Source organism: Propithecus coquereli, unplaced genomic scaffold, assembly GCF_000956105.1.
Source record: "Propithecus coquereli isolate 6110/MARCELLA unplaced genomic scaffold, Pcoq_1.0 Scaffold4, whole genome shotgun sequence".
Taxonomy (NCBI): domain Eukaryota; kingdom Metazoa; phylum Chordata; class Mammalia; order Primates; family Indriidae; genus Propithecus; species Propithecus coquereli.
In genome coordinates, this window is record NW_012149729.1 from 7,367,668 (window position 1) to 7,389,468 (window position 21,801).

General features: G+C 36.0%; 1 protein-coding gene across 1 annotated transcript in view; it reads right to left on the reverse strand.

The window, feature by feature from the left end:
* Positions 1–21,801, reverse strand: part of CFTR (cystic fibrosis transmembrane conductance regulator (ATP-binding cassette sub-family C, member 7)) — a 141,760-nt gene that overhangs the window by 93,007 nt on the left and 26,952 nt on the right. Inside the window, exons 8-10 of the mRNA XM_012652736.1 lie at positions 20,774–20,866; positions 14,564–14,746; positions 9,340–9,531 (exon numbers count right to left, since the gene is read on the reverse strand). Coding sequence (XP_012508190.1) covers positions 9,340–9,531; positions 14,564–14,746; positions 20,774–20,866 — 468 coding nt within the window. The remainder of the gene's footprint in view (positions 1–9,339; positions 9,532–14,563; positions 14,747–20,773; positions 20,867–21,801) is intronic.

The window sequence follows — 21,801 nt, forward strand, 5'->3', positions numbered from 1 at the left end:
AAATCTAACCACATCACCACTCCTGAATTTAAAACTCTTCGGTGAGTCCTATGGTCCTCAAAGTAAAGTTCAATTTCCTTAATGTATCATATAAGGTTCTTCTTGATATAACTGTCCTCTCCCCATTCACCATATACCTCTTCCTTTCCATACCTCAACCTTACTTCTCTACCTATAGCTCCCCAAAAGTATCAAGTGCTGTCTTGGATCCAGGCTCATTTCATTCTACACCCCAGCCACATAGAACTGACTATAGCTCCCTGACACACTTCTCTTGGCTCCATGCCTTGTACAGTTTGTTCTCTTTCTGGAATGTTCTCCCTGTTCTTCACTCAGATGACTCCTACTCATCCATCATCTCTCAGCTTAAATGTCAATTCCTCCAGGGAAACCTTCCCTGATCTTCTAAAACCAGAGTAAGTGCTGCTTGTCTATACTTATATAAGAATAATATATTAATCAATGTCATAGAACTTATCAAACTTCATTGGTTTTTACTTGCTCAACTCCTCCACTAGAATGAAAGCCCTTTGAGGACAGGGATTATGTGTTGGTCATCAACATATTTCAAGAGTTTGGAGCAGTTTCTAGTTCAATGTTTACACTCATAAATATTTACTACATTAAAAAATATATATCTCTTCTCCCCCAAAATATCTGTAAGTCATAAACTCATTACAGGTAGGGACTTTTGATATACTTGCAGGCAGCAAGTATATTAAGTGCCTAACATAGTGCTGTGTCCATAGTAGGAGCTCAACAAATGTTTGTTGAAATCAATTCTTTTAATTTATCAGATCTGAATCAAGGGTAACTAAATCTTATAAATGAAAAGTAGGTATTACAGACTTGATTCTGAAAGACAATAATGGTAATATAATCTGCCATTTCAAGGAATGTTTTATCTGGAGAATACTTGTACTAAATTTTTAGAAACACCAGGGTTTCCTTCCTTTGAAGGTCTTCACAAACATTTCTCTATGGCTATAGTCAGAAATCTGGTGAGATGCCCAGAACTATCTGCAGATGTTAACATTTAGTTAGAGATTTCTGAGGTCCCTTCTATGTCTAAGGTTCTGTTAAAAATAAGTGTAAGATCTTTTCTTGCTCATAAATTAGACATCTCTTCAATAAGAAAAACTGTAAGAGCACAGAGTCCAAAATCCCAATTCTTCAAGAGGGTTGAAACATCAGGCATACATATGATACAATTTGGCTTTTACCTTTGGAAAACATAATGATTTTTTTATGTTATGTTTTAAATATGAAGGCCCGGCTAAAATGTCTTAATTTCATTACTTATGGAATAGCTTGGTCCCAGACGTTATGATTACATTCATATACTACTGTCCCATTGACTTACCCAAATCTTACTGGGGGTGGAGGGTAGGCGTAGGGCTATTTTGGTTTTAGAAACATAAAAACACTCATTTGTCATGATAATAATTAGTTCCACATTGTGATCTTAACTCCTAAGACCTAGCTCACACTTTTGGAGTTCAGCACATTTTCCCTTTGACTGAAAACTCTGGACAAAGTTGACACTAGTTAAGTAGAAAGTGAGGATTCAATGACCAATTCATGTATTATCTGTCCATAGATGCCAGCTAGTATTTATTTTTAAGTTCCAGGGCTCAAATGAAATGAAATAGAAGTTTAGTTCACAAAATGCCATGGCATGCCTGTTTGGTTCTGGTTCAACAGTTTTATTTAAGAAAAAAAAAAGTTCTTGCTTCATATTATAGTAAACAAGTGTCAGTGTTTTCAAACTTAATTACCCATCACTAGAAATTGCAGGTAGTTCAAGGTACAGTTATTTAGTGTGGTTTTCTGGTTTAGGGGACGTAGTTCAATGTATTCCAAATATCTGTTTTAGATGCCCATTATATCTTTGCTACTACTGAATGTAAATGTTAGTTCCTATGGCACCTTTTATTTTTAGTTCTCCCAACTGAACGTTCATGAATTCTCCTACAGTGGTGGATTGACCATCCAAAGTTTGAGCTTCAAGTTTTTCCATATTAGTTTTGATCAGACCTACACATCAGGAGGTCAAATTCAAATTTAATTAGTCATATGGTATCCGCATAATGGAACTTAGTCTCCAGAACTAAGTTAACTCATTTCATTTTAATTGTTAACTCATTTCTTTGCTTACTTCCCTCCTGACTTTTTTCATACTTCTTGCCAATTTCCCTCTCAAGTATTTTTTTTCTATTATTAAATTCTTGCTAACTCCTCCCAATTTTTTTCTTCTAGCGACTTAAATACAAAAACTGCCAAACAGTAATGAAATAGAAAACACATGCAGATCTTACTTTCTTCTGCTTACATAGTAAATATTTTTATTACAATGTATATGTAATGGCTGTCATGACAGATACTTAATGAGGACAATTTACACTTTCCAAATTGTGGCAACAACTTTGTGGAAACCAATTACATATCCTAAACCCCTGACCTCCTTCTCACTCTCCCCATGCCTACCCCGCACTCTGCACTATTGCAAGAGCCCATTTACTTCACCAAACCCAGGTACTTTTACAAGAAAGTGAGTCACTGAATAAAGACAGCCAAATTACTCATTACGCAAACACTGGCCTGATTAGAATTCTCTTTCTGTCAGCCACGGGGCTGTATGGTAGAGTATGGATATCGGTGAAGTTCAGAGGAAGTGGTGTTCTGGAAATTAAAAAGGCAAGAGAACAGTGTAGTCTGTCCCGGTTTTAATAACAAAATATGATAATAATTTCATAAAGGATGAGTAAGTTAATGGGCTCAATTATATTGATTCCTCTTTTTAAGCTAGCAAAATCTCTAATGCTGGTTACAACAGCTACAAGTATTTAGGAGGACTCTAAGGATGGTTTGGGTACACGTGGAAAAAATGCGAGGATAAGTTAGTGGGCACAAGGATGCAGAATGGTATTTTTAAAATAGCTATCAATTTGTCTAGGAATTCTTTCTACTGTAGATTCAAAGTAGGTTATGCAAAGCAGGACATGGAGATGTCCCTAAATGAGGACGAATGAAGGTGAGGAATCTGAACCTGACTTGCTTACTCATGGCTGCACATTACAAATTATTCTATCAACATAGAATTATCTCCATGCTCTTCCCTGTGATAACGTCTTTAAGCTATCCTACAGAGTGAATAATTTCCAAAAACAAACTGGAATCAGAAAACTATGTGAAATATGTTGTGCATGCTTTTTCCTATCCAGCCAAAGTTACACCTACCTGCCCACTCTGATGATACCAAGCACCATTGCATACGCAAGTGCTTTGCAGATATTAGAGCTGAACAAAAACACAAAAATGAGGAAGAGAATATTCCATTCTCATTTCCAGGCCCAAGTCTAGATGTAACACATCAAGAAACAGATCAACGTTGGCAGTCAAAATGAAAACATACTGAATCATGAATGTTTGCATTTGGTGTTAGGGGCCACATAGAGAATACATTGAGGTATTCTTGTGCTGGCACCAGCTGCTTAACCATCAAGGATTCTGTACATATCTCCTGTAGGTATCTATGATCAAAACTCTTCCACACTTAAAAAAAAAAAAACTTTCATTTCGCACATAGGGATTATACTTTATTGAGTTCTCCTGGGCCTTTCTCAAAGGTGAGAACACTTATTTAACAACAAGAACAAAGATACAAAAACAGAAACCCTTCACAGTTTCTGTGGGTGTCTTAAAAAAAAAAAGAAACTCTTAAGTCACTAAGAATAGGGGAAACTTCTGATTTTGACTGTCTAGATAGATTAGCACTTTTAACTACTACCCTTTGTTACTTCCAGCAATCATGTGCTACCATGTAATTATCTGCTTAAACTCTGAGACTGTGAGGCAGAAGAATATTTGCTGAGCAAAATCCTTACAAGTGACATGCCTAGTTCAAAACATTTCTGAAGCAGTCATCCAACAAGAATGTACTACTCTATCAATGTGCTAGGCAGAGCATACCAAAATAAAGTTTTGGAGTTGCTGTTCTCAAGGAATTTACCATGTAGTTGGATAGATAAGAACAACATGTATGAAACATTTGGCATAATGAAGATATATACTAATCATATACTAGTTTGCTCATTGTACTCATTACATTTGCCAGTTTAAAGTATAAGGAATTTAGGAAATGCCAGGGTGATTTTATCTATCTAGGAAGACTAGGAAGACCTAAATCACTTGCAAAAGTCAGCAGGACAGAAAGAAACAGGGACTCAGGGATTCTTTGAAATAAAAAGCTGAATGATTTATTTGACACTTCAGGCAAAGAGGAAGAAGAGTAAATTGTACATTCAAAAAACTAGATGGGGGGAGGGTGGTGGGTGGAGGGGGGAAGAGGGAGGAGGGGAGGGGTATGTGCATACACAAGGAGGGCAATGCGCACTATCCGAAGGATGGACATATTTAAAACACGGACTTCGGTGGGGGGGGGAACCAAGGGCAACACACCTAACCTAATCATCTGTACCACGGGAAGGGCGGCGGGAGGAGAGGGGAGGAGGGAGGAGGGGACGGGTATTTGTATACACAAGGAGTGCAATGCGCACTACCCGAAGGATGGACATATTTGAAACACGGACTTCGGTGGGGGGGGAACCAAGGGCAACACACGTAACCTAAACGTATGTACACCCATAATTTGCTGAAAAAAAAAAAAAAAAAAAAACTAGATGGGCCAGGCGCGGTGGCTCACGCCTGTAATCCTAGCACTCTGGGAGACCGAGGCGGGCGGACTGTTTGAGCTCAGGAGTTCGAGACCAGCCTGAGCAAGAGCGAGACCCCGTCTCTACCAAAAATAGAAAGAAATTAATTGGACAGCTAAAAATATATATAGAAAAAATTAGCCGGGCATGGTGGCGCATGCCTGTAGTCCCAGCTACTCGGGAGGCTGAGGCAGTAGGATCGCTTGAGCCCAGGAGTGTGAGGTTGCTGTGAGCTAGGCTGACGCCACGGCACTCACTCTAGCCAGGGCAACAGAGTGAGACTCTGTCTCAAAAAAAACAAACAAAAAAAACTAGATGGAGGCTGTTATCATTATTAACGATTATTTATTGAATCCCACCTAGTGGCATCGTCCATTGGTACTTTGTTAGCAAAATCTGTGATCAAGTATCTCAGTTCTGTGCAGTTCACCTCCACGTCCTTCCTTCCTAAACCATAGCATTTCTACCTGTTCCCCTTTCCAACTTCTGTCGTGCGGGAAATCCTTAACCTTAAGCCAATTTCCCTCCTCTTCTAATTTCTCGAAAAAAAAAAAAACCTCACCTTTTTCTTCTTTTTTTTGAGACAGAGTCTCACTTTGTTGCCCGGGCTAGAGTGAGTGCCGTGGCGTCAGCCTAGCTCACAGCAACCTCACACTCCTGGGCTCAAGCGATCCTACTGCCTCAGCCTCCCGAGTAGCTGGGACTACAGGCATGCGCCACCATGCCCGGCTAATTTTTTCTATATATATTTTTAGCTGTCCAATTAATTTCTTTCTATTTTTGGTAGAGACGGGGTCTCGCTCTTGCTCAGGCTGGTCTCGAACTCCTGAGCTCAAACAATCCGCCCGCCTCGGCCTCCCAGAGTGCTAGGATTACAGGCGTGAGCCACTGCGCCCGGCCAAACCTCACCTTTTTCTTGAAGGGCCATATTCCTTGATGGCCTTTCTTATGGATGCAAATAATACATGAATATGACATTTTCTGTCTTCACAATTCCTCTGCTTTTGTCTCTTTTTGTCTGTTACGACCATATTTGTATTAATGAAATACCTTCCTCTTAGTTTCCATTCTTCTAATCAGAATATCAAATAGTACTATCAATAATAGCATTTTATTTATTAAGTACTTTCTATGTGCCAGAAGAATCCACAAAACTCTACAAAATAGGTAATATTATTCCTATATTTTAGAGGATAAAACTTGGTATATAGCAAGGTTAAATACCTTTCTTTAGTAAACAAGCCCTGTCAGATTTCAAAATGTATGTTCTTTCTGCTATTCCAAAAAGCTTCTAATCACCTTAACTCTGCTCCTCATTATCACAGCCACAGTGACATATGTAAACTTTAAAGCTGATTATATCATTCCCCTGATTAAAGCTCTCCAAGACCAAATCCCTAAGACAGTAATCAAGGCCTCCATGACATAGTCCTCCACCTTCATTCCTCCCCACTAACTGTCCCTGAATTACACTCTGGTTTTGTCAGGATGCTGGTGATTCCCTGAACCAACCAAGTGGTTCATGTCCTGTGTTTCTGTTCATACAATTCCCTCTGTCCAGAATACATTTTCTGTCTTTAACTTATCCTTCCAGGTGTCTGCTTTTAGAGAAAGCTTCTCTGAACTGCCCAGAGAGACTAAAAGCCCTCTACTGGGCTTCTGTAGTTCCCTAAGAGTACTTCTCGCCCACATTTGCCATATCATATCAAAATAGTCTCTTTATGTATGTTTTCCCCCAACCAGCCTGTAAGTTCTTTGACAGAAAAGATGATAAAGCTTTCACTTTGTATCCACCACACCCTCACCACAGTGAACAATGTCTGGTATCAGGAGTCACACAAGTAAAGTCTTCAGGTCTGAAAGAGACAAACAGTGGGGTCCCCTCCCAACCGTAGGATCTCATGCTGTTTTCTTCCATGGACTAGCCAAACTTTTCTTGGTTGTCTCATGTAGATCAACCACCATATTTATAATGACCATCTTTATCATTTTCTTTTATAATCACTTTTGTCACTATCAAAATTTATACCGATGACTTTTCATAATTCTTTGGCTTCATGGTTCTCCTCCTTGATTATATCAACGTCCACGTTTTCTCCACAGTGGTCACTCACTAATAAGAACTGATTCTCAGAGAGGCATTTCTCTTGTGTCATGCTCTCTAACAGTATTTTCTACCTCAAAGGGAAGTGGAAGCAAGCTAATATTTACTGACTGGCTACTTTGTACCACATGCTGTGTTAGGCACCTTATGTGTACATCTCATTTAATCTTCTCAACAATCCAGTGACCATTTGCTCATGAATTTCCCACTTAATCAAATCAACCTAAGCTTCCCTCTACTGTATTGGCAGTTCTAAGGTTAATTAAAAAATTCTCCTAAGGCCATATGTTTCATTCTTGTCGCCCTTGGAATTTCACATTGAATCATTCCCTCAGAAGCCTTGTGCCTCTTGTATGAGGAGGCTACTCCTTACAACAGGCAGACCCAGATGGAGTCTATGCTTCCTCCTTTTACTGCTATAAAAATTCCTCTTTCATTTTCTTTCAGGGCACCAATTAGATTTGTTATTGATGTGTTTCTCTCTTCCACTAGTACATGAATCCCTAAAGTATATGTATCATGTCCTATTCTAATTTTCATATCCAGCTCCTAGTAGTACACCATATAAAATATAGCAAATCTTAGTATTTGCTAAATGACAACTCCTTCTTTTTTCTACTTTAAAAGTATATTTAGGCTCAAAATACCTATTGTATGATTCCATTTATGTCAAATGTCCATAAAAGCCAAATATATAGAGACGGAAAGTGGATTTAGTGATTGCTTATGGCTGAGAGTGGGGACCATTAGGTACAATGGAATGTGAATTGAATGCTAATGGGTACAGAGTTTCCTTTTTAAGAAGCTAAAAATGTGGTGATTGTAGTATAATCCTGTGAATAAGCTAAAAAACATCGAATTATACACTTTAAAAATAATTTCAAGGCTGACCATGCAATCAGAAAAAAAGGAGGAATACAGTGTTCTTTTTCTCCTCCTCCTTCCTTCATTATTTTAATAGCTTTATTGAGATATAATTCATATACCGTAAAATCCTTCATTATTAACACAGGGTACTGTACTATGAACCCTTCGGAAATGGATTATGTCTTATTCAATTTGGTAATCCCAGGACCTAGCACAGTGTTCAAAAGTTAGTAAATACCCATTCCATGAATGAGGGACCCACAGCTCTAAATTTATTACTAGTAATATACCTAAGCTATATTTGGGTTAAATATACTTTTATAGATTTAACTTAGGGAAATCAAACTACCATTTATAAAAATCATTTATATGGGAAAAGGTATATTCAAGCCCAAAAAAACAAAGTCTGTAAGAAATCTTCCAAAACCTTTCCACTCATAAATAAATAAAGCCTATGATTTATCTTGCAAGGCATTACCACTCCTATACCTCAATCCCCTCCTGGACAAAAATCTGTGTTCTCTGGAAACATTCAGATTTTTTTGGGTCACATATCCAGATTGTTCCAACCTCCAGGTTGTGAAATACTATTCCTGGAAGAAGGGCTCTTGAGGAATGAAGAATATCTTCTTAAGGTAAAACTTTTACAGGATATCTTTTCATTATGATCTCAGTGTACAGAAAATAAGAGAACGGGGCTTTAAAAAACTACTGTTGAATAAGTCAGTATACACACGGAGAGCCATTTGTATAAGCCTACAGCCCTTTTATGTAAGAACTTTCATTTCTATCTAATCTACAATTAGCCCTTTTCCATTTTTTTGTATACTGTATTTTAAGCTTCATTTTATTTCCATTGCAATTTTTTCATAAAAGGTGACATAAAGGAATCCAGTAGTACCCAATTCCAACTGTCAAAGATACTGATTTTGACAGTACTATTCAGACAACATTGCCAACAAACCTCAAGTAATATAGTCCTTGCCCTAACATTTACATCAATAATTACTGAACCCACCAGCATAGAATTTACACATTGAACAGCACAAGATCCACATACTGGCTTCACGTGGAGTACTTTATGTAATTTCAAGGTAATCAGCTCATTCCTCAATATTGTTATGGATTGAGTCAATAGAATCATCTTCAGTTTGTCTCTGTATCAGAGAATTGCTGTCGCTAGAGGTGATATGGTCATATATTCAAAGCCAAGGATAAGATATATCACAATTTTATCTCTCTGATTCTTTACTGGCAGCTCAATGCTCATTCCATTAGGCTGTGGTGTTAATGATTAAAATCTCTTATGTAGTTTTTGGCATATACTTTAAAAAATACATGCCACATAAATGTCCATTGAGGACATTTGTCTCACTAATGGGTGAATAAAATTTTCGCCACTTCATAAAGAGTTTTTTATTGTGACAAAATCAGCCCATTGTTTAAAAAATAAATTGCATCTATTTTATGTGTTTGCAAGCTTCTTAAAGCAGGGGTCGTGTGTTTTATTAACCGATCTAGCCACAGCAGCTAACCCATAGAGGAAACTTGAATATATGTAGACTGACTGACTAAATAAGGAGCTAAACATACAATTTGGGTAATTTGAAGATTTCATATGCATGATAAGAAATTTTCCACATAATTTCTTACCTCTTCTAGTTGGCATGCTTTGATGACACTCCTATATCTATACTCATCATAGGAAACGCCAAAGATGATGTTTTCTTTAATGGTGCCAGGCATGATCCAGGAAAACTGAGAGCAGAATGAAATTCTTCCACTGTGCTTAATTTTGCCCTCTGAAGGCTCCAGTTCTCCCATAATCATCATTAGAAGTGAAGTCTGGAAAGAAAAACATTGTTAAGTCATTTGATCAAATCACTCTCAGGATTCATGTGCCCCCAATTATCATCCTAAGCAGAGGTATCTATTCTGATTTTAAAAGATTCTATTAACTCGTGTGATTCCAAATTTTTTAAGTTCCAGGTACTGTGCTACGCACAAAAGATACAAGGGGAATAAAAGAGACAATTACAATACAGTGTGGCAAATGCTATGGTAGAAGGTCACAGAGAAGGGGCGGGCACCTGATTCCAATTACTGGGACAGGTTTGGAGAAGGTACAGCGAAAGATCAGTAACAGCTAACATTTGTTCGAGTGCTCACTCTGTGCTGAATGCTGTTCTACCAACTTTAATTATATTAATTTATTTAATCTTCACAATAATCCTACAAGGTTGATTCATTACTATCTTCATCTTATAAAGGAGAGATGAGATACAAAGAGGCCAACAGACAATACAGTGACTTCACAAAAAAAAAGGAAAGAAAAACATAAAACAAAACATCAAATAATATGATAGAACTCAGATGAAATATATCTATAAATCAGTAAATTAAAATAAAAAAAAGGTGCTGGTTGCATAATTATGTGAATATACTTAACGACACAGAACAATATACTTAATGGCCGAGGTAGGAGGATCCCTTGAGCCTGGGAGTTAGAAACTACTGTGGGCAACATAGTGAGATGCCCATCTCTACAAAAAAATTTAAAAATTAGCTGAGCGTGATGGTGTGTGTCCATAGTCCCAACTACTCAGGAGGCTGAGGCAGGAGGATCACTTGAGCCCAGGAGTTAGAGGCTACAGTGACTGTGATTGCACTACTGCACTCCAGCCTGGGCAACAGAGTGGGACCCCACCTCTAAAGCAAAAAAACAAACAAATAAATAAAATTACAAGTGCACAAATGCTTGACCATTTCTAGGAAGATATCCTATTGATATACCTGCAGATGTGCTAAATAGCATGTACACAAGGTTATTTATAATGTCATTCTTTGTGTTAGAAAAACATTGGAAACAACCCAAATGTCAATCAATAGTGACTCATTATATTATAGAATATTCATCCATATAATAGAATACTATGTAGCTATTTAAATGTGTGTGTGTGTGTATATATATGTGTGTACGTGTATCTTTGTTCAGGCTGCTATAACAAAATACCATAAACCAGGTGGCTTATAAACAACAGAAGTTTATTTCTCACAGTTCTGGAATTGAAGTCTAAGATCAGGGTACCAGCAAGGTCAGGTTCTGGTGAGGGCCCTCTTCTGAACAACAGACTGCCAACTTCTTACTGTATCCTCACAAGGCAAAAAGAGGGCAAGAAAGCTCTCTGGGGTCCCTTTTATAGCAGATCTAAGAACCTCCCAAAAGCTACCCCCCCACACACACTACCATCACCTTGGGGGTTAGGATTTCAACATATGAATTGGTGGTGGACAAACATTCAGATCATCATAGCAGTGCTATGTATATGGAAGTTCTCTATACTTTGAATATGGAAAGTTCTCCAAGATATATACTTAAGTGAGAAAAGCAAGGAACAAAACTCTGTTTATTGCATGATACTTTTTTATATAAAAAGGAGGTAGAGAACAATAAAAAGTATATATTGATTATATATGCATAAAAATATCTCTGGAAAGATATTTTAAAAATTACCAAGATTGGCTACCTGTGTCTGAGGAGGGAGTGGTGGAGAATGGAAAATGGGCAGATGAGAGACAGAAATAAGAGAAAAATAGAAATCACCTGTAGTCATAAAATTGAGAAGTAACCACGTTTGACATTTCAATTTATATCCCTGCACTCTTTTACATATAAAAAATATATAAAAGCACCTATTAAATTAGGTGCTATATATTAGGAAGAAAGGAAGGTCAAGTAACAGACACCTTTGTGATATCTGTTTCAGTAAATTTTGTAATTCTTTTTATATGGAGGGAAAAAGTCTGAATTGCCATATTTTTATGTAAAATCCTTTTGTATGAAGTAAAGCTAAAAGCGGCACTTTCATATAGTATAGCTTTATCAACCCAAACATGGAATAGATCTGATTTGATTATCCAGATTAAAAAATGTATATATCCATCAATAGATAGATATACAAAATATTCAATGTTTTCATTTAATTTCATATCTCCCAAAATTCCAAAATGTTGATAAAAGTCTGCAGACATTTTTAGTCCGTATACAAAGTAAGAAAATATACGAGCTAGTAGCTTATTCCATGTATCTGATGCCCATTTATTATAAGACCAAGCTAAAGCTCAGTGCCAGAGTGAGACAAGGATAGATGAGAGACAAGATGGTGTCAGGGGTTGTCAACAAGGCCACAGAACTACTTTGGTTGTGACGGAGACAACAGAAGGACTCAAAATCCCCACACCTGGTGAGATGCTGCAGCTTGCCTTCACTTAAGGGCACCCAGTGGTGTGGACTCTTACACCAATATTGATTAAAATCATCAAAGGAAGTTTCATAAGTGCAAGATACTTAATGTAGATTAGAACAAAAAAACCCAAAGCATTTTCCTAAAAATGTTCAGTTAAATTTGCATAAAGGCACTAGGATAGTCCTTGGGACATAAAATTGAAAAAGACATGGTCCCTTTACAGTCTACACAATTATAACAGGGGAGAGTGATAAAATTAAACATGGCTGTGTTGTTTTATCAGTAAAATAATATATATGAATTGTCAAAGCCTTGGAAAATCCAGAGATGCAAAGTACACCCAAAATCTCAAAGATAACAACTTGATACATTTGTCCTTCCACACATACATATATACATACACATATATATGCTTTTATAAAATATGAATCATAATGTACATACTGTTTTGTAACCTGTTTGTCTTCCTTCATTTAAGAATACACCATACATATCCTTAAACATCATTCTTTAACATCCCTTTTATAGCTACACCAAGATTTATCTAATCAATCCTGTATTATTAAACATTTATGAGGTTTTCTCCCCCAATTTTTGGCTATTGAAAGCAATGTTGTAATGAAGATCTCTATATAAAATCTCTGTAAACATATTAGGGTAAGTCATACAAGTGGAAGAATTATTAAGTTATCTTTAAAGCTTTTGATACAAATTATCAAATTGAGTGGGGTGAGATTTAACTTAAAGTGTTAATATTTTCAATTCTTCAATCATATATTTAGCTAGATAGCTTGTCCAACAAAATTATAAAATACTCCATTCCTAATATTACAAAAAGGCAGCCTCCTAGATTGAGATGGCAAACTCTACTTCTAAGAAGTGTTTAAATATTCCTAAGGGACTACTACCTTCACCTGACTGTCTTCTCAGCTGCTTCCCATAAGATGCAATTACAACTCCAGCCAGTAATTATCTGCTCATCAATTTTTAATAAAACTGCCTGAAATTTAATTGCCAGCAAGTCTTGTAATTTATAATTCCAATGCTATTTTTGCACATCTTTCATAGAATTGATCTTAAATACATAAACAGAATTAATTTTTAAAATTCTGTGAAACACAATTACTATCTTCTCACAAGCAAAGATCCATGTTTTGATCATCTGTAACTTCTTTAGTATCAGCTCCTCCTATGGTATAATTTTCCTTTCATAGTGAAAATTGCTAGTAATAGCATACATGAAATAGAAGAAAAATAATAATACTCTAAAAAGGAAAATGTTTTTGTAAGGAATAAATGTACAACTATAGCTACCTTGTATAAAAAGCCTGTTTGACCTGCTGGAAAACAATTGAAGGGAGAAATAAGCAAATTGTATTGCTAGCATTGTGGGCACCAAATTTATTGACTAGAAATTTTCTGTGGCATTTTGTTTCCCATGTCTCTTTAAAATATGGTTCTCCCCATCTCAGATATTAATAAACAGTTGCCTTTCACAAGTCTTTCTTCATTTCTATTTTCTATTTACATTTTTACCTATGGCAGTACTGCTTCCCCCTTCCTTCTTTTCTTCCATTCTTTCCTTTCCTTCCTTTCTTCCTTCTTTCCTTCCTTCCTTCATTTCTTCCTTTCTTCCTTCCTCTCTTTGATTCTTTCTTTCTTTCTTTTTCTGTCTTGCATCCTTGGGTATAGTTCTAGAAAGCATTTTGAAAGCTTCAAGAGGCCACTAAACTTTTTCTTGTATTTCTAGAAAGCACCACACCTACAATGACAGTCAAATGGGAAGAAGGACCTATTTTTATAACTTCCAAAGCACATACCTGTTGCCCTTTAGCCCATTCCAGTACTAGAAAGCACTTTCTTATCTCTAATTTGATTCCTTCATGTCCTTTAAACGTATTTCCTCAATGGTTAAAAGAGAACAAGTGTTGATCACTATCTGCATGATAATTCATATTCTTGAAGATCACTATAAAATCTTCTCTTCTCCTGACAATAGAGTTTGATCCTTTAGCTGTTTTTCTTTCTAACCTACTAGTTTTTGTCAGGTGTATCTCCAAATATCTCATATTTATTGTAAGTTGTTCTTGGGGTGAGGTGTGGAGGGGAAGTTTAGCCCTGAATAAATTAACATTCTTATGTATTTCCTAAAAAAACTATCCCACTCAATAATTTTACCTCATAATATATTATAAGCAAGTCTAAGTCCATTCTCCAAAATTCTAATGTCAACAAACTGAGAGCCTTTCGCTCACTGGCTATGGGGGTAAAATGTAAGCCATGATTTTCCCGGACCGGCTCTGAAAAAATGCCCATGCTAAAGATTGGTTAAAATGGATGGCTTATTTGTTCAACAAAATTATTGAATGGCCACCGTGTGCAAGACACTGTGTAGAATGCTATGCAAAATATAGTTGTAAAAGGAAAAAGTCACTGGAAATAAAAGGAAATAAAAAACTAGAGAAAATTATCAGAACAATTTGTATTATATGGGACACTATACCCAAGCATTCTCCTAACACCTGGATAAGAATTTCTCCCAAATACCTTCTTACACTGCAGACAAATTAGAAAAAAAGGAAAAATGCATGCCAAATTAAGTTCTTACAATGAGCAATTAAAGAGACTACCTTGCCTGCTCCAGTAGATCCAGCAACTGCCAACAACTGTCCTCTTTCTATCTTGAAACTGATATCTTTCAGGACAGGAGTACCAAGAAGTCCTAAATTACTGAAGAAGAGACTGTTATCACCATTGGAAATTTTTCTGTTGTCACTGTTTTGTTTTGCTTTCTCAAATAATTCCCCAAATCCCTGTTAAAAAAATCAAATATAAAAGATAGATCAGATATTTTCAATAGATACACCTGTTCTATGTATGATTAGTTTGAAAAGCACAAGGCACATGATCCATTATACTGCATACATTATGACTTTATAGTACATAATTATAGCACATGGTTTCTAGAGCACATGATCCAAAAACATTTTAAAATTATAATATTCAATGGAAACATAATTACCCTTTCTCAGATCTTGCCCATTATCAAATTTAATTAAACTTTTATTTAGGTAAAGACTGAATACACACACACACACACACACACACCTTGTCTATGGGCTGGGTACATAAACATTATTATTTAATCTTAAGCATAATATATGAGGTAGATTTTATAATCCTCCTCTTTCAAAACTGTAGACTATGACTCAGAGAGGTTAAATGATTAACATCACATAACAGGTAGGTCACAAAGTAGAATTACAATGCAAATCTGACTTCTACTCTATCACAGTGTTCGACCTTCCTCTGAGAAGCTCACAGCATTTCTTTGTGTAATTATTGTTGAATACAAATGTGAAGAGTTTGCCAGATGACTCAAATGAATTCATTTATACAAGGGTAGCTGGCGAGAAGTAAATAAATAAATACCTTCTGAAAATTCCTTGCCTCTCTATTGCCCCCAGGGGAAGCTTTATGGTAGTGGTCTTAAAATCAATGTAAACAGCCCTGAAGACTGATCAGGAGGAAGCTGGTGCACATATGAAGGGCTCTATTTCCAGATCCTCAACACCCAAATACACTCTTTCTTAAAATTAACCTGCCCAAGAATTTGCCTGCCATCTGTCATTTCTCCTGACCCACTCTCACAATTTTTCTTCCCTTGTTTTACACAGAAGACACAGCCTTCTCACCTATCATACACGTGAGTACTATACTAGTCTTACTATGTTGTACTTTCCAGAGTATAAAAACCTCTGGGATTCAAACAAGGGTATGATGAGGAAATGATTTTCTCTTTCCATAAAAGGAAAGGCAGAAATACTGAAGGAAGCAGGATCTTATTTCATCCAGATTTCAAACTTAAAGCAATTTATGCATCTTATATCTATCTTTGAATCAATTTTCAGAAATGAGCTGAGCATTTCAATTGGTCAATTAACTGATTATTTAATTCTTAATAATTTAATAAATTAATTACATAGATTATTAATTATCTGTATTATAAAGTCACACATTTTCTGACAGAAAGCAAGTTGTATTTAGCTGATTGCCTTCACAATGACAACTGACTTCATAAATTCATTTCTTTTCCATAAATTGAATGCACTGAAACTGCAGCTTTAAGGTTTTGACAAAAATCTGTTTAACATAGATTTAGACAATATAAAATAAACAATATAAAATAAACAGAAAATTGCATTCTTAGTCACCACTTAAACCTATATTGAAAAATTTGAGTTAACTTAAAAATGTGTCTGTCAGGGGTACGTAAGTTTTCAAAATTCGTTTTGGGCATACATAAACAATTAAGCTTGAAGACCACTGCTTTGAGTTCTTACGATATAGTGGATAAAATCAGACATTAGACAACTAAAAGTGGAGCCTTTAAGGGGTGGGCAATGAAAACTTGTAAAAAAAAATGAGAAAAAGCACTTGTTATTCCCCTATTCATTTATTTATCTAACAGATATTTATTAAGCATCACCTCCGTATTATAGACTACTTAAAAAATCCCACATAGGAGAATGACACATTAATAGTATTAATATTGCAATGTGCTTGGTGCTACAACTAAAAATCACACCAAGTCCTATGGGAGTACATTCAAGAGAACAGCTGATTCAACCCTGACCAAGTAAATGACATACATGCTAGGCTATGAGGGAAGTGAGTGGGATTTCACAAGACTAAACAATGGTTACAGGTGTTCAAGGAAGATGGGTCTACATGCACAATGATTAGGCTTAAAAGAACAAAATACATCTCAGGAATGGTGAGCGGCTGGGTCAGAAATACATGGCAAGATGACAAAAGCTGTTAAACCAAAAGTTTCAGTGCCATGCTTAGAAGTGATACTTTTGTCCAATAAGCACTTGGACCAACAGAAGGTTATTACTAATAACTTTCATTTCTGATGACAGAAGATGCTCATTTTAGGAAATTTGAAAAACATAAGAAAGCAGAAAGAGAAAAATAGAAATCACCTGTAGTCATAAAATTGAGAAGTAACCACGTTTGACATTTCAATTTATATCCCTGCACTCTTTTACATATAAAAAATATATAAATAAAATAAATATATATTTACATATTATATAAAATCACATATATGATTTTTACAACATTCATACAAATTATATACAAGGTTTGTGACCTGTTTTTTCTGACATATAATAAACCACAAGTATCTTCATATATCATTAAACATTCTTCTTACTATAATTTTTAATTGCAGGACAGTATGACAGAGTATGGGTAAACTTTAAACAGTTCTCTGTTAGATGGTTTTCTTTTTAAAAAAATTTAGTCAATAATTCTGTGAATGCACATACTTTGCTGTAAATCTTGGGCACATCCTTTTTTTTAGGGGGGTATAAAGTCCCTCAAGTAGAATTTTCAGAGCAAAAGGTATGTAAAATTCCAAGTCTTTTGAAAAGTTATTCCATATTTTCCTCCAGCAATGTATGAGTGCTAGTTTTCAGCACCCCTTATCAACACTGCTGCTTTTTGGTTTTGGTTTGTTTTGTTTTGTTTTTTGTTTTGTTTTGTTTTTTGTAGTTTTATAGGTGAAACAAAATGTCATCATCGATCTTACTTACATTTATTTGATGCCTAGTAAGGCTGAATATTTCCTATGTTTATGGGCTCCCTGCAGTTGGCAGTGGAACAATAATGATATCCTTTGTCCCAGTCTTTGTCTCATCTTCTCAACTAGCTGGAGAATGGTTGACAGGTTATAACATTCTCAGCTTCAGTTTCCTGAGTTGTTAAGGGTACTAAATGAGGTAATATATGTGAAAGCATTTTTATGCAGTAAAGTGATAGTCTTTTTTTTTTTTTAATCAGTGACAATATGGTGAGTGGGAAAGGGCTTTGGACTTACAGAAACCTAGGCTGACATTTTAGCCCATCCCTAGCTGGTTGTGTAACCTCGTTCTAGCTAATTAAACTGTGTACACCTCAGCTTCCTTATACATAAACAGAATTTTACCTACTCACAGGTTTGGAACCAGGGAGGAGTCATATGTAACTATTCAGGGACCTCCCTCCTGGGTGATGCCATCAAAGGAAATGGAGAATATACTGGAACAAGAGGGTTTAGGAAGCCTGGGGAGTAATGAATGTGAAGTGCTTGAGGGACATGCAGGAAGTTTGGAAACACGTGCAGGAAGTTCAGGAAAGAAACTGGGGCTATAGATTTGCATTTGAGAGTCATCAGCACATTGACATCAGCTAAGCCTGGAGAGGTCACACCCAGAGAGCATGAAATGCCAGAAGGAGGACGTGGTGGCCTATCGCCACTGAAGAGGCAGGTGGGACGGACTTGGAAGTGGTGGTCTGAGGCCAAAATAATCTGGGAAGAGTAGTTCACTAAAGCTAAATTAATTGATAAATTCCAGGGAAAAAAGAACAGTTTTAATAGATTGATAAAAGCAGAATTCGGATTACAAAGTCCACGAAAGGCGAGGAAGTGAGAACAGGCTAGACAATGAAGGGAAGGAGAGTGGTAAGGTTTAGGGGATGATGCTGGGTGAGCAGAAGTCAGGGAAAGCATTTTTTAACTTCAGAATATTTAAGTGTCAGAAGGAGTCAGTTGAGAAAAGATGTTGAAGCTTCTAGAGAGAAAATAATTGCTTGCCCCCTGTTCTGAGAAGATGAAGTAAGCCAGAATAGTTCAGACAAGGGCAGGAAGAAGTATATATCTTCTTCTCTTAGACAGAAGAAAGGAGGAAAAGATAATTCCAGGGGTGAAGAGAGAAATTGGAAGCATTCATACATGACGATGGTCTGGATTTTCTTGATGTAAAAGGCAAGGCCATTTACTGAGGGTGAGCCGATCCTGGGAGAGGTTGTGGGTTTCAGGAAAGTGGTAAAAATCTGGAATAGTTTACAAGGAAGTAGTAGCAAAAATTAACTAAAGACAAATGAAAGGATTTCCCAAGAAAGATTATGGGCCTGGTTGAGGTTGCAACAATAAATGTATAAAACTTACAGTGGACTACAGTGTATGATTTTCCCAAATAGCACTTCCTTCTCCCAAACTGATAAAGCAAAAGCTTTGTAGGAAAAAAAAATAGCAAAAGGAAAAAATGAATTTAGAGTGCGTCTGAGAGAAGAGTTGAAATTATTGGCCTTGGAATAAGCTGAGATTAAACCAGGAGGGGTCCAAAAGGAAGAATTAATGAAACTAGAAATCTTGCATCAATTGAAAGGCAGAAAGGGTAGAATTAAGAGACTGAGAGAGCTGTACGGTTAGGAAATTCTGGGCTGAGAAAGAGATTTCAGAGTGTGACATTTCCAAAGTGGGGTAAGTCTGGGTGCTAACAAAGCTCAGGATATAACTAAAAGAGAAAGCTTCTAAAGAAGTCACTGGAAAATATAAGTTCTAAGGACAATATTGGAAGAATCGTTCATGTGGATGTTGTAGTCTCAAACAGGAGTTTAAAAAGCATCACCATCATGGGTAAATAACATCAAGGAGTGCTCAGAATTTAGGTGACAGTCAAAGACTGGAGGAGGAGGGAAAGCCAGATGGAAGGCAACAGTTCAGTGAAAGGGCTCTAGACTGTGCGACATTTGGGTCCAGAATCCAGCTTCAGTTCTTGCCAATTGTGTGAAGAACCAAGTCCCTTAACTTTTTGAAGCCTCCATTATCTTATCAGTAAGATGGAAATATTAATCTTATTTAGGCCAAAGGATTAAGTGAAACAAAACACAAAGAATGCTTATCCTAGTGCCTGGCACATAGTAAGAGCTCAAGCATGCTACTTATTTTATCAGATGGAGTAAGAGAGGAATGAAGGATTTTTGCACCAGAGGAGGAAAACAATGACCTAAAAGTAGTAGCAAAAAATTTCAAGCTTCATATTTTTCTTTCATGCCTGGAAGGACATTTGAAATTTCTAAAAACAAAGTAATAAAATAAATCCGATCCACATATTTTTCCACAAAACAATTCTGCTAGACAGATAAAAGAATTATTTTCTTACCTATATCTTTAAAAATGAAGTAAAAGGAAGCCCTGATGGTCAAGTTACTTATATAAATAAATCCAGTTTAAGATATTAAGAAAGATTTAGAAATAGGACATTGGTTTTATAACTCCTACCTTTACTCAACTGATACAAGTGATAAGGAAATAGGAATACAGCAGGTGTTCTCAATAATCAAATATTACTTCTTTAGAGGCTGAAAATCATTGATGATATTTTTTATGACATTGAGCAATATGAGAGAATTTTAATAGTAAATGTAAATAGGTAAAAAATAGTAGAAAACAATATATTGGTATATCTCTCATACATCTTTTTGTTGACTGGTGTATATAAAGCACATTGGACTGGATCTTGACATCAGAGAAGGTGATGTTTACTGGGGAACAACTATGTGCATGGTACTCTGATACGCTTTACATAAATTATCTCAGTCAGTCTTCACAACTAATTTGTAAGGTAAATATTAATATTCTCCATTTCACAGATGGAGAGCCAGAAGCCCCACAAGGTTAAGTAACTTGATTTAGATTACACAGAAAGTAAATGACAGAACCGGGATTCAAACCCAGCTCCAGAACGTATGATCTCTGTATTATTTCCTGATCTGTTGTGCAAAACAAATTACATGACTTAGAAAGAAATAAAGAGGCTTCTATATTGCATTTAATATTCCTGGGCCTCTACTTCTTAATCTATAAAGCATGTGGAGAGGTCCTCCTTTCAGTTCTACCAATTACATCATCATCCTAACTTTATTTTCCTTCAGGATGAAATCTAGATTCACAAAGATGAAAATGCTTAAGTATTCAGAGCAAACAATTAAAAAAAAACAACTCTGACCTCCTCCCAGAATGCTGTTACATTCTCCATCACTACTTCTGTAGTTGTTAAGTTATATTCCAAGGTCTTATATTCTTGCTTTTGTAAGAAATCCTATTTTTAAAAAGAGAGCAAAGATATATTGTAGAATCAGAATAACATTAAAACATTATTATTTAATACATCTATTTTACAACTCTAATGGTGTTACATCTTATATATGGATTTTAATAATTAAATTAGAAATTATTTCTTAATAAAATAATTTTATAACAGCGTTTGAAAGTTAATTTGCCAAGCACTAGGATTCATCATATTTGAAATACACTCTTTAAACATGTGATATTGTATAAAACTGTTTTTACATATTACATTGTAACATACAACTGAGTCATCCTGTACACATTAACCTTAGTGATGAATGTGCCTTAATTCAACATTAGGACAAAGAGAAAGAATGTCTTCATCTTTACAGCACCCTCCTTAATAGAGGCATATTCAGCATCACTCCCGAGGATAAGTAAAGGTGTGAAGGTATATAACTAGCTTTAAGGCATCAAACTGTGAATCTAAGAGAAGGACACTTTAGAGATTCCGAATCACTTTCTGTAGGGAAGGTGGGAGCAAAAGAAGAATTAAGTCCATGCACCCTGAAGTCTTGGCCACATGAAGCAATGAAAAAAGCCTGGTCCTTGCTTTGCTTCTTCCTTTTCTTCACTGCTCTTCACCCCTCATTTTTATTGTTGTCACAGTGACTTATTTTCTGGGTTAAATATTTAAATACCAAAAAAGCACAATAAAACGTTTTTATGTTTATTAACCACACACAAGTGCATCAATTAGCTTTGTATAAATTGAGCCTTGTCACCTTAAGACTTTAGAACTTCACCTCAAAGCTGCCAGCTACATCAATATTGCTGGGATTTTAAGGTAATTTGGCATAAAATGCCATTTGCATCCCTCATATTGTCTAGGGAAATGCTAGGAAAGTTTAAGCTGAACATCCCTAGTATTAGCTGGAAAGTTTTATAACTTTCTAGTGAAGGAAT